General features: G+C 27.7%; 1 protein-coding gene across 1 annotated transcript in view; it reads left to right on the forward strand.

The window, feature by feature from the left end:
* The first annotated feature begins 651 nt into the window (after positions 1 to 651).
* LOC107450986 (uracil phosphoribosyltransferase krishah) overlaps positions 652 to 14,682 on the forward strand; it is a 27,102-nt gene continuing 13,071 nt past the window's right edge. Inside the window, exons 1-4 of the mRNA XM_016066937.3 lie at positions 652 to 954; positions 3,318 to 3,360; positions 5,019 to 5,088; positions 11,069 to 11,131. Of these exons, the coding sequence (XP_015922423.1) occupies positions 809 to 954; positions 3,318 to 3,360; positions 5,019 to 5,088; positions 11,069 to 11,131 (322 nt within the window). The 5' untranslated portion in view covers positions 652 to 808. The remainder of the gene's footprint in view (positions 955 to 3,317; positions 3,361 to 5,018; positions 5,089 to 11,068; positions 11,132 to 14,682) is intronic.

A 14,682-nucleotide genomic window follows, 5' to 3' on the forward strand; every position in this document is an offset into this window, starting at 1 on the left:
GAAATTAGTTTTTTTTTTTAAACGAGAAAGAATATAGAATTTTGACAAAAATTGTCCGTAAAAAAATGACTTTGTTATCAGCTTTTTAGATTTCTGAGGATGCTTTTCGTATCTCATGTATTCTCATTGCATGCGATACATGCACAGCCGATCACCGTCTAGAGAGAATGAGAACCTGATTGATTGATTTTGATTTGTTTATTTACGTCGCACTAGAGCTACACAATGGGCTATTGGCGACGGTCTGGGAAACATCCATGAGGATGATCCGAAGACATGCCATCACAATTTTGATCCTCCGTAGAAGGGATGGCGCCTCCGCTGTGGTAGCCCGACGACCTGTTAGCGAAGTCGAGCACTTTACGGTAGAAGAGTTTAACGAAGACCCATACAGCACACCCTCGGTTCCTACGCAGACTAATCCAAGTGGTCACCCACCCGCACACTGACTGCAGCCAGTGATGCTTGACTTCGGTGATCTGCTAGGAACCGTGTCTTAATGATTGAAGATTGAACCTGATTGAAGAAATATATTTTTCTGCGAAAACTAACCAGTATTCAATTGCATGCAGTAGAAACGTTCATTTAAAGCTTGGATACCATGGCATTTTTCTAATGATTAAATAATTAACCGAAAACCATATTAACGCTAACCGTAGTTATTATGAAATTCCTGTTTACATATGGTTTTCTGTTTATATTTTAGTTTTCATTCTAAGTTGAATTAGCAAAAAATTATTTTATCCTTAAATTTTTTATTGTCTCATATATATGCTTCTTCCGTTTGCGTATTATAAATTTAAATAATATGCAGGTAGAAATGCCTGATGTATTAAAACCTTGCAATCAGGCAAATGTTAATTCTGATATTAAAACTGATGCATTCGGGCCTAACTTTAAGATTATTCTTATAAATGATCAAGTCAGAGAACTTCAAACTGTTATTCGAGATAAGTAAGTGATATAATATTGTATGATAAATGGACAATGTTATTTATTTTGTTTAGCATTTTTCATTAAAAGTTATTTAGGACTTAATGAAAATTATTATTTCAGGTAGTTGGCAAACGAAAAACACTTTGTATTTAGGCAACAATGAAATACTTAATTAGTGTTTCACTGTTGAAAGAAGGGTAGAAATCTATTGGATTGATTTCACCAAAATTTAGTTCTAAACATAGGGATATGTTTTGAGAGTGTTGTTCTTTTTAAGTTCTAATATTGTACCTACCAACGATTAGGGACTTCAAAAAAACTCTTTTCCCAGTGGTAGTCAAATATGTATTAAAGTGATGTTGTTAGCAGATACTTCATTCACTCTTCTCTTCCACTTAAATCACAGTAAGATTACTAGCCAGCCCTTTATATGTGTGTTTTAACTTTTAAAATGTAGTGGTTATTTAAAGTATAATCAATTGAATTTGTCAATACATATAATGTATTGACAAATTCAATGACACATATTCATATGACATATTCAAATGACACATATTCATATAATGATAGCCGTTAAAAACTATCACTAAAGGACGTCAATTATGATGGAATGGTCATAAATCAAACATCTCAAAAAGTGATAACTCAAATTCCAAATTTGCATACTGTAATAAATGTTGTAAAAATATCAGAAAAGCATAAAAAAACCATGTGCCAAAAGCCTAAAAGAGGATAAATAACTACCAAGAAAACTATTGGGTTGTCCCGAAAGTTCCTGCTCATACACACATCATCTAGTATTATATAATACTCTAACTTTCTGAATGACCCAATATCATCCGACAAGTGATACTACAATGGAATCAACAAGAGTCGAACATCATAATATCATATTAAAAATTTTTGACTTTTAAAAACCATGTGAGNTCGGTCTAAACACTTTGGCATGCGGCCCTTCATTGGTCAATCTGCTGTGCATGTGGCCCTTCACTGAAAAAGGTTGTGCACCCCTATGTTAAAGTAATAAATAATTGCAGAAAAACTGCTCATAACACAACAAGAAATTGTGATGGAATTGTCATGAATCGAACACGTCAAAAAGTGATTAGTACGTGATTCCTAATTAGGGGCCTGTCCAGGCCAGTGGCCCCCATCCCCCCCAAGCTCTTGGGCGCATTCATCAATTTGCTTAACAATTGATGAATGCACCCAAAAAAAATTTGCCCCCTCCCAAAGAAAAATTTGCTAACTTCCCCCTTCCATGTTAGCTTGTTCGAAATAGTGCTACGTTGCTTCTTTTATTAATGTGCTTAAAAAAATAAAATAACAATTCTCTCGGCTAAATTCCCCCCCAAAACTATTTGTTTTATTTAGTGTAAAAATTTCCCCCCAAGCTTTAATGCGCCCACCTTCCTCCCTGATGGGGGCCCCTGGTCCAGGCCAAATTTAGTAACGTTTAGCAGTACCTTCACGAATTCAACTTCAGAAAAAACGGTAGTGTCACAAAATACTTTTTCTTAAAATTTTATTTTTTATCCCGTAAGAAGCGATAAATCTATATTTTTGTGTTGATTTCTTAATGTAATTTTTAATTTTCACAAATTATGTCTAAATTGTCACAAAATAGGTACCTCTCATAAAAACGTAGACAGACCCCTGCTAATTCACACATCGTAAGAACGTCATATTGAAAATAAGTAATTTGAAAAACCTTATGAAAAAGTCGAAAAAATTATAAATAGCTTCCTAAAGATATATTTGTTTCAAACTTCTGGTGTGAATATTTAAAAAAGTATAAATAAATTTTTCTTCAAACTTTTCTATACTAATTTTTTTTCCCTTTATGATATGAAACAAATTATTTGGAATCATATTAAAAATAAGTAATTTGAAAAACTTTATGAAAAGGTCAAAAAAATTATAAATAGCTTCCTAAAGATATATTTGTTTCAAACTTGTGGTGTGAATATTTAAAAAAGTATAAATAAATTTTTCTTCGAACTTTTTTATACTAATTTTTTTTCCCTTTATGATATGAAACAAAATATTTGGAATCGTATTAAAAATAAGTAATTTGAAAAACCTTATGAAAAGGTCGAAAAAATTGTAAATAGCTTCCTAAAGATATATTTGTTTCAAACTTCTGGTATAAGATAAATTTGTTTCAAACATATTTAAAAAAGTATAAATAAATTTTTCTTCAAACTTTTTAATGCTAATTTTTTTTCCCTTTATGATATAAAACAAAATATTTGGAATCTAAAGTTGTTTTCTTATGAAATACCTAAAGTTTTATTGAAGTTTTTCAAGGTGCATATTATTCATGATTATATCCATTTTATTATTCATAATTTTGTTAATTAATTTTAAAATTTTTCCAGGAATACGAATAGAAGTGATTTTGTTTTCTATGCTGATCGTTTGGTAAGCACAGTTGTATTTGTATACAAAATTACTTATTTTTCACCATAATAAAAAAATGGTTAAAATGAATTCAGTATTTTTGAGTCGTAACTTTTGAGGCTGTACTATATTATTACTGATTCTAAAACAATCAGGGTATTGAACTGGAAAGACTTGACAACAAGAAGAACGACATGGAAAAATGTTCTAGAAAATGCCAAGACCCCCCTTGGGCTGTTATGTAGAACAATAATGATAAATATGGAGTTAGCCAAAGTCCAGACCCTTTGGGTGTGATAGACAGGGTACCAATGGATGTGTGGATTGCTAAAGTACTAGTCTAGATAAAGAAAACAGCTTTTCTTTAAAAATGAGTTCTCTTTGCACAAAAATGTGCTAAGAAAATGCATACATTTAAAAAAAAAAAGATATATTTTGTATTATATGAATTAAAATTATATGTTAACTCTTGTCTATTTTAAAAAATGTATCTCACACTTTTAAGATATAAGTTTTTAGGAAAAGTTTTTTTTCTTTTTCAATTTAGCAAAAAAGAAATTGAAATTGCTATGAGACAATGGATTATAACTTGTATTGAAATTATAACTTTTATGATGACAACAGTCAAAAAAATGTTTTTATTTTGGTAAGAAGGTGATCAAAAATACAATAATGCTACTAGCAAAAAATGTATGAAGACAATTTGCATCATGGAATCTATATTTGTTTGACAAGATAATTTATACACATATCCATCTTTAAAACGGTGCCACACTCTTTGCATTGAGTTGTAAATTTCTCTAAAAGGGGCAATCAAAAATGATTTATTTGAAAAAGTATCTTAAAATTGTAATGATACAGTTGAAATTTAAAAAAAAAATTCAAATAATTGCATTACATAGCCATTTTTATGAGATAAGTAAGTAGAGTTTTACATTAGTTACTGTTACTATTTAAAATAGTGCCATGCTCTTCCTAACTGAGTTGTAACCTTTATTTAAAATGGCTGTCATAGAGAGTTTTTATCTTGATGAAAAAATAACTTAACATTAGTCCTTGTCACCATTTAAAATAGTGCCATGCTCTTTGTAACTGAGTTAAAACCTTTATTTAAAGTGCCTGTCATAGAGAGAGAGTTTTTATCTTGATGAAAAAATTACTTTTCATTAGTCATTGTCACCATTTAACGATAGAAAAACTGAAACTTAGCGTGTAACTATATTGCCTAAAAGCAGTCAAAATGACTAGATTGTGAAAGAATAACTAATGTGTAAAGAAATTCGTTTAAAATTAACTTTTTATATTATTTACAGTTATATAACAAGTTATTAGTAAATATTAACAATAAAAAAAATTATACGTTGTACAGAAAGTCACAAAAATCTAAGAAATTGTGTCATTATATACATCATTGTTTTTCTAATTGAAATTAAAAGGCAGTCAAATTACTTCCTTGGGCAATCTAGTGTTAAAATAGTGCCATATGTTCTTAACAACTGAGTTGTAACTTTTCTTTAAAATGGCTGTCATAGAAATTTTTTATCTTCATGAAAAAGTTACTGAAATTCTAATGATACTATTAGACTCTGAAAGGTTTATTTGTGAGAATAATCTATAATCGTTGTGTAATTTAAATAAATGTGATAAAAATTATTTATCAGATTAAACTTCTTTTTTAGATTAGACTTGTTGTTGAAGAAGGTTTAAATCAACTGCCTTATAAAAGATGTTCTATTACTACACCAACAGGTATTGTTCTTTGTAAAAAGTTTACAAGCTTCAATATTATAATTATATTATACCTGAAAAAAATATTACACAGATTGAAATTTTTGGTGGAATGTTTCGAAAACATATTTAAGTGATTTCAGATTAAGCTTCACTTGTAATATTAGTTATTAATGCCTATCTTCACAGTGGAACAGACTGTTGATGAAATAAATTTGTCACAGTCTTAATGCATTTTGCATACTGATAGATTAATGTTAGGTTATTGTTTATAAATTTCGGAGCTATAGTTTCTTTGTGCTGTAACTTTTGAGGTTTCAGAAGTGTAATTTTTCCTAAAACACTTAAATTTATGTGTGCATAATGCAACAAAAATTTTGCAACTTACAGTGCAAACCACTGTCAGATTTGTATCACTGAATTTTAGATGCAATATCAGAGTTCTTGCTAGGAAAGAAAAAGGGTAGGGTGCTTCCTCACATTAAAGGGCACTATGAGTTTAAAATGGCCCTCGCTTAACACCGTAAAAATTTACCAGAATGTGTTATATCATGTTATAATTGAATTTGATCCTCAACAATTTTTAAGTTACCATCTTATACTATTTTATGTGTATATTTCAAAAAGCAATTTTCACTCATTTTCTGCAGGTAGTCGGGCTACCGAAGCGGGGGTGCCATCCCCTCCGCAGAGGATCAAAATTGTGATGGCATGTCTTCGGTTCATCCTCCGGGATGTATCCCAGACCGTCGCCAATAGCCCATTGTGCAGCTCTAGTGCGACGTAAATGAACAAATCAAATCAATCACTCATTTTCTAAATAAGAGAAAAATTCATAGTTTATAAATAATAATTAAAATCATGCTAAGAGACAATCTCTGTGCATACATTTTTGAAAAAAGTAAACTAAAAAAATTATTTTTTGATAAACAATTTAGAAGATTTTTCTGTAATTTATGCAGAAAATTATTAAAAAGAAACATTTAAGAGTGATTTTTTTTAAATCACTGTAATATAATAATAATAATAAAATTAATATACCTCTTGAGAAAAGAGAAAATTTAACCAATTGAGAATAATCCTAACAAAATAAGTATTTGTAATAGAAATCAGATTTAAACCTATAAACATAGATAATTTTTTTTGTGTAATTATTATTTTAACAGTTAGTTAATGTTTCTTAAAAATGGAATATGAATAAAAAGGCAATGATTTTAAGAAATGGCTGATTTTTATAAAAAGGGCAAAGAGAAAGCATTTATAGGTATCAAAGGGCAGGCAGGCTGCCCTTCTAGAAATGCTTAGGAAGAAACTGCAATGTACTTTTAATATTAATTAGAAAAAAGAAAAAATAAAGACAGAAATACAAATGCTATGAAATATCATGCTAATATCTTCCCACTACACAAAATGTAAAAATACCAACCATTTAAATTGTTCTTTTACACAATGCAGATAACAGGCTATTTTTTGGATGAGAATCTAAATTTATCGAAAAGAAACATAATAAAAAAAAGTGTTGCCATATAACTGATGTGTAGTGTATTAAAGAGGTATCTTTGTTCAGTTAAAGAATTAGAGATATGTATTATTTCTTGCTTTCAATATTAATATTTATTATTTAAATTATCTATTATGTGAAAAAGTAATGTTAAATAACCTTATGTTTTGTGAAACAATAAGATTTTGAAAACTATGATAGTTATACTTAGCTTTTAATAAAGTTTTTTTGTTATTATATGCGAAGAAAAACTTTATTTTTTCATAAAATCATATATAGTAGGGAATTATGCAAAAAAACAGCAACTAAGAATTAAGTTATATTTTTGTTTTTAAAAGCTTGATTCAGTCGAAAAATTTATGCAACTTTAGCATGTGTTTCTTGGCTCTTAAAACAACAAAATGTTTAGCTAATATGAGAGTAAAAAAGTGGAATTAAAAAGATATTTTGCAAAGTGTAGCATTAGATTCTCTTTTATGCCAACCTAACCTGGACAATTTTCTAAGCTGCTTGTGATAATTCTTTTTATCTAAACTACTAACAATACTCATTGCTCTGACTCATTGCAACTCACCAAACTACTAATAATACTCATAATTGCTCTCACTTATTTAAGGCATACTACTCCCTGTGTGACATAAATCAAATAAGCAGATGAAAACACAGAATTTGCAGTTACATAATTCAAGTTATTAAGTTGCATTTTCAATAAAATAAGTATTATAAGTTTTTCTTAAAAAAAAATAATAATGAAAAAACTGGTTCAAATATACTAATATATTGGACTAATATATTTGTATCAAATATAGTAATATATTTATTAGGTAGCTTGCATTTGTTTAAATTTTGGGATTTTTTTAAGATTTCTTAAAATATTCTTTGCAAATTTTGTTTTTTATGATTTTTCTGGATTTTTTAAGATAGTTTTAAGGACCTAAAATAATTTAGTTTGCCAAGAGTTATTTGATTAAATTTCCATGAATGTGATATTCTTTTTTTAAAGGTATTTTATATGTAGAATTAGCTTAGATGAAAAACTTTCTGCCAGCAATTTATTGACTCTTGTAACTAGTTTCAACCCTTTCATCGCCATCTAATTTTGATGAAATTTCTTTGAAAATCACTTTTAAAAGTGTTTTAATGTTAGAAAAATTATATTTATTATTTATAGATATCTGCATAATAATCAATATAGCATAATAATCAACCTTTAACCCACTGGCAGTTTAGCAAATGGGCAAAATTGGGAGAATGTTTCTCCCCTATACACTATTTCCCTATCTAATAACATGGGAAAACCAGTTTCGCTATGCGGAGAAGACTGCAGGTCAAATTACGACTTTTTACGTGCAGAACCGTCAGTGGGTTAAACTTAGTTTTATGAAGATATAAATATAACAAGAGTTTTATTTACTTTATTTTTCTTTATGTTTGACTTTCTTTCTGTATTATTTTTCATACATAAATGTTTGCTCAAAAACATTTCAATGTAAGCATTTAATAAGTATTTTTATACAAATCACTTTTCAATTTTTCTACACTTAAATAATCTTGACTTCTTGTGCTTTTCATTTTACAATGTATGATAGTACAAAAATGAGAGTATTAAAATTGAATTGTTAGAATCAGGGTTCGCCAAGTGGGCCCACTTTGAAAAAACCCGCCCGGGTTTTATTGGGCGGGCCCACCTTGAAAAAACCCACTTGGAACAATAAGTGGTTTTTTTCAAAAAAACATTTTTTTTTTTACTAAAACTTATTGTTTCACATTTACTTTTATATAATTTATTGTGCAGCATAAATTTGTCAAATAGAGTTGCATGATTTATATGATTAAGTTTTTAATATTAGTAAAGTAAAAGAAACTCGAATATTCATATAATTTTATAGTAGGTACTATTGAAAACTTTAAGTGGGTTTTTTCAAAAAGTAATATTTTAATAATATTAAATCAAATACAAATTTAAATAATATGGTCTCAAAAGATCAATTTTTCAAATATAGTTGCATGCTTTATATATTAATAAACAGTTTATTATTATTAATTCATATGTTTAAAAAAATTGAAAAGAAACAATTTTTTTTTTTTTTTACCAAGTGATACATTAACAAATTTAAACAGTTTTATTTTCTAGCTTAAGAAAAAAAAAAGCTAAAACTTTTTATAGGAGAACTTTTTAAAATTATTTATCTAAAAATGAAATCCTTTTCTAGGGTTAATTATTTGAAAACAAATGGGACAAGTAACTGATACTCTTTATAATTATACGTAGTTTTAATTTCACTTTCTATTAATCTTATTATAGAAACATGTAAGACCATTAAATATTTATTTCAGTTTTTTATTTAACTCAAGTCAGATGAAATTTTAGTTTTTACTGATTATAAATATTTACAGATTATAATTTTATAATGGGTAATATCCATATGTTTAATAAATATAGTAAATAAATGTGTGTGAAAACAAAAAGATTAATAAACTTGTTCCTTTTATATTACTGCATTTATATTTTATAATTCTTGAGTTAAAAAATTATGAAACGTAATGTACTTAAAAATAAAGAAGATTCAAATATGTATTAGTGATAATGCGTTATTTAAACTTAATATAAAATACATATAACCAGGGTTCCCCAAGTGGGCCCACTTTGAAAAAACCCACTTGGTGGTTTTTTTCACAAATTTTTTTTTTTTTTAAATTTGGTTCAAAAAGAAGTATCTCCTAATACTATCATTGGACACATCGTTGAAGTTAACAAATATTTTAGAAATGTGCATCAAGCACATGGATGGGCAAATGAAAAAAACTGCTTGATGACCCAATGATACTAGGTGGAATTCATATTGTGAGCACGTAAAAACTTTTGCCAATAATTACCATAAATATGAAGAGATTGTTCTTGAACATCAAAATGAATCTAATAATAATATGTCAAAAATATTAAATAATGTTGGGCTTTACCAATAAACTATCAATTGGGAAAAACAGATATCAATTGTTTCTTAAGCTTTAAAAAAGCTTCAATCAGAAAACATTTCAATTTCAGAAGCTGTTGAAATATGAATTAACTTACTATCGTGTGATGAATTAGAACCCCATACACATTTTGTAAAAAGATTCAATCAGGCTGTTCAGCCACATCATTTATTAGCATATGCATCCTGGATCCCGAAACAAGGGGACAATTTTTAAATGATGAACAAGACCAATTAGCAGAAAGCTGTCTTTCTAAGCATCATCCAGAATTTCTGCCACGTGTTATGGCATCCAAAATTTCCGATCCTGAATACTTTCCAAAATCAATGATGCTTGACACTGTTATTGAACAGTTTTCATCAAAAAATAGTGGAAAATTATGGCAAAAAAAATAAATAAATAAGTAAATAAATAAAATTCCTAGCTTCCACAAAATTTCTGTCAATTCTTTTTTCTTTGCACTCAGCACCAGCATCCTCTGTCTCTATCGAAAGACACTTTTCAACTTTCGGTTTGGTGCAGAGTAAACTTCGAAATAGATTAGGAATAGATAAAGCTACAAAACTCGTAAAAGTGTATCACCATCTAAGAGAGAAATGTAGACACTTTGAATCTGTTGTATGATAATAATAATAAGGGAAAAAATGGATCTTTTTTTTAAGTTAACTCTTAACATCTGCTGACAATTTTTAACAATTTGGAGAAAGTTTATCACAATTAAAAAACAGTTAAAAATTAAAATATTACTTTTAAGATTTTTTAAATATTATTAAGATTTCCTTTGAATACAATTTATTTTGTTTCTTTTAATCATGTTTAAAAATATTGAAAGCAAACAAAAAAAAATTTCTATTAATTGTCATGAAATGTTATAATTTTAACTATTTTTTAAAAAAAATCTTGGAAAGTCATGGATTTAGGTTGTCGAAAAATCTAATTTTTAAAATGGAATCCCCAAATTTCATGGTGTTCCGTATATCTTAATTTGTAACAAAATCCCCTCTCACAGTCATATTTCATTAAAATATAAAATGTTTTTAACATGTTCTTTAAAAATTATGGTGTTCTTTCAAAAAATGAACGAAAAAACATCATTTCTAGAGTGAATTATCTTATAAACTTCTGTGATTTCAGAATTTTTGTTATTATTATTTTTATTTTTTATTTTATCAATTTAAAATCTGTAAATAAGAAGATGCAGAGTATAACAGTTTTGCTTATACCTATCATTTCAATTGATGTTGTTATAATGCCTTTTTAAATTTATTGTTGTGTTTTTGTCGGAGAAGATAGTAACTTCGGTCATGAAAAATTCTTGGAATTAGTCATGGAAAATTCATGAATTTGAAAATCTAAAATGTAGCAGATACCCTGTATATTACTTGTTTAAAAATAATAATACTACGAAATTTTTCACAATAGTAAAAAATTTTCCACAAATGGCATTCACAACTTTGTGTATATTATGCATATCTGCTTATGTGTACTTAAAATTGCAAATTACTTTTTTTTACTTTTTCTTAGGTGGAACTTATGAAGGTTTGAAATATTTGAAAGGAAACTGTGGTGTCAGCATAGTTAGAAGTGGTTAGTAAAGATATATATATATTTAAAATCATGCTATATTTTTATATTGACTAAATTTGGCATTGCATTCAGTAAATTATAGGCAAACATTTGACTACCTTGAGTATCAAGTATAGAAAACCCCCCCAGAAAAACTTGCTTTTTAATTATTGGATTTTCATTAACTAAGTGTAAATCTTATATGCAAATTAATTAGTGCTACCTATTAATTAAGTTACGAAATCAGACAGAAACACATATTTTCTCTGAATATATAAAACCTTGTGAATCTGCATTATAATTATAATATCTTCCACATAAACTTGAAAATTTAAATTTTCAGTTAGTAGCCAGTGGCCGGTAGACTCTGATAACTTAGTAGCCATTTTTTCTTTAAACCCAGTGAGTTGGTGACCAGTACTGATAGGTCCTATTAATTTAATAGCTAATTTTTGCTTTTTTATTTTTTACTTGACTTAATATTTTTAAAATGAAATTCTTATTAGAAATAATCTACAGCTGTAAAAAATTAACTCAATAAAAATAATATAAATGTGTGACAAAATTTTGTTAAACAAACTGACTTGACATCACCGTGCTAGAAAATTCAAATGCATGGTAAGAGAAATTTAAAAAAAGAAGAAAGAAATGAGAAAAAGTGACCGGTTGTTTATTTAGTTTAAGTAGCCACTTTTATTTGTTGACTTGCCCCGTGGCAAGTAGTTATTTTTAGGTCTACTTCCAGACCCTCTAATTTTTTTCCAAGAACTTTTTTTCTCTTTCAACTTTTTTGTCTAGAAGACTCTATCAAAGGTGTAAAAATGATTAACCCTGCAATTCCGTTTATAATTATAATAAGTCTTGTGAATTTTATTTTAGCATGGAATCCCTCATATAAATAAAGTAAAAACTATGTATAAAACATGTCAGATAAAAAGGTTCATGTTATCAAATTCTAAAATCTTGGAAGCTCATTATTGAAAAAAGATAATTCAATACAATTTATTTATATGTATATACGAATATATATATATATATTGTCTCTCGAATTTCAGCCTTTTTATCAAAAACTCTGACTTTCTTAAAGTTTGAGTTTTTTTTATAAATATTCCGCTTTTCTTGAAAATTCAGCGGTTGAAATAAAATAATTATATTTATTTACGATTTGATATATATATATATATAATATATCGAAAGATATATATAGAAAATTCAAACTACGTAGCTGCCAACTCTTCCGCATATCTACTTATTCTAGCTATTAGCTTTTACGAGCAGAACGTAAGATTTTCCTCATTTTTACCCGTCCGCCAGATAGCTCGTATTTTCATAATCCAGACGTCGTTGCATTTTAATATCAAACATCAATTTTTGTATTTACCTGATTTAAAAGTTGCATGTTGCGATTCTTATTCACACTATTTCAATATTGTTCATTGCAATTCTTATTTACGAGATTTAAAAATCGAATATCGCGATTTGTATTTAGGTGTTTTTAAAATTCTATTTGTATTCATGCGAGTTTATCCAAAGTCGTGATTTGTTTTTGCGGTTGTAATATCCAACATCTATTTTCATATTTACACGTGATTTAAAAATTAGGCTTTGAATTCGTATTTACGCCATTTAAAATTTATGCATTTTAATTTGTATTTATGCGATCTGAAAATTACGCATCATGATTTGTATTTTCACATTTTTGAAATCCAATATCGAATTTCATTCACGTGATTTCAATATCGTGATTTATATTTGCGCTATTTTAAAATCCAAGATCGCTATTTGTATTCACGCGCTTTTAAAATCCGTTATCGCAATTTTTGTAAAAAGTAAGTTTTTTTTCTTGATTTAGTTACTAGAAATGTGGCAGTATTTCTATCGACGATTATTGCTATGTATAGGCATTACCACATCAGCAAAACTGGATAAGAATATGTTATTGATATTTTTGCTTTAAATCACATAAGATTTACTCACTTGAAAATTCAGCTTTTTTGCCTTTTCGCCAATCTCATCCCTGGGTTTGGCACACATAACTTTATAAATGTAAAAGATTAACTATTAGGATGAATTATTGTTCATTTTGATCTTTTCTGTATTGCTAACATAAATGAATAACATTTTCTTTCATTCTACCCATTTTTTATGTAATATTGTTCACTTAAGGAGTAGAAAAATATATTTCCCTAAAAGAAATTGTCACAATAGCAGGAGGTTAATAGTTTTCAGCCTGTTGTAAACACACACTTTTTATATCTTTAATAGGTGAATATGTGTCTTATAATGATAGCAGACTTATTTGTATACATACTCATTGCAGGGGTCTGTCTAGGTTTTTCTGAGAGGTACCTATTTTGTGAAAATTTAGACATAATTTATGAATAATTAAAAATTACATTAAAAGATCAACACAAAAATATGGTAAAAATATGGATTTATTGTTTCTTAAGGGATACAAAAATAAAATTTTAAGAAAAAGTATTTTGTGAAACTACCGTTTTTCCTAAAGTTGAAATTGTGAAGGTACCGCTAAATGGTAGTAAATTCGGCCTGGACAGACCCCTGCATTGCATCAACTGTTACTGTATTTTTTTTCTTCAGATATTGCAGATATTTTTGAAAGAATTTGTTTTTAGAGAAACACTAAATTCATATATATTTTTTAAGAGAAAAACTATCTTGTAATATCCAATAGAAGTAGAATTGTCTTAGTACTGGCAGAAAAGTATTGTTAAAACGCATCAATTGTGCATGGTTTGAACTTAGTATTTTTTATAGTGTTTCTGAAAAAAAAAAGTATTTTTTCATATGTACTTTCAAGGTTTATTAAAGGAAAGAAAAATTGATTGCAATTGATTGACTAAAAGAATTGCAATTGATTGAGCTATCCTATAAGTCAAATGAATACTATGGGATGTGATTATCAATTAGAGTGATTAAGTAAAACTTTCCAGAGTTAAAAGACTTAGATTGATAAATTTATTGTTCCCTTAAAAATTAAATTTGCGAAGGTAATAAACATATTATATTTTAAAAACTAATAATTCAAGACTTGCATTTTTTTGCAGTCTTATTTTAAAATTGCAAACTTTTGAAGGTAAGTTTTTTGAAGTGATTTATTCTGGAATAAAAAATAAAAAAAACCAGATACATCATTGAAATGAATTTTATTAAGTATCTTTCAAAGATATAGTGAAAGTGTTAGTTCTTAGCAGTGGCTAATGATAAAAAATGCTTTTCATTTGGTTTAAAATGTGTTTCATTGTTAATAATAGACTCATCGTTGGAAAAAAAAATCATTCCAAGACAAAGTTCATTTTTATTATTTGAGTAAAAGTTTCATTATTTTCATAAATAGAAAGGTTTTTTCGATTTCTTTTGTACTACAGTACAGAACCCGTTATCCGGAAATCAGAAAACCAAAAAACCGGAACGAAATTNTTATCCGGAAATCAGAAAACCGGAAAACCAAAAAACCGGAAAGAAATTTGATAAATTTTCCCGCCATTTAAAAAAAAAAAATTTTTTTTTCCTCATAAGATTTTAGGATTTTTCGTTCTTTTTTGAAAGAT

The sequence above is a fragment of the Parasteatoda tepidariorum genome, chromosome 9, assembly GCF_043381705.1.
Source record: "Parasteatoda tepidariorum isolate YZ-2023 chromosome 9, CAS_Ptep_4.0, whole genome shotgun sequence".
Taxonomy (NCBI): Eukaryota; Metazoa; Arthropoda; class Arachnida; order Araneae; family Theridiidae; genus Parasteatoda; species Parasteatoda tepidariorum.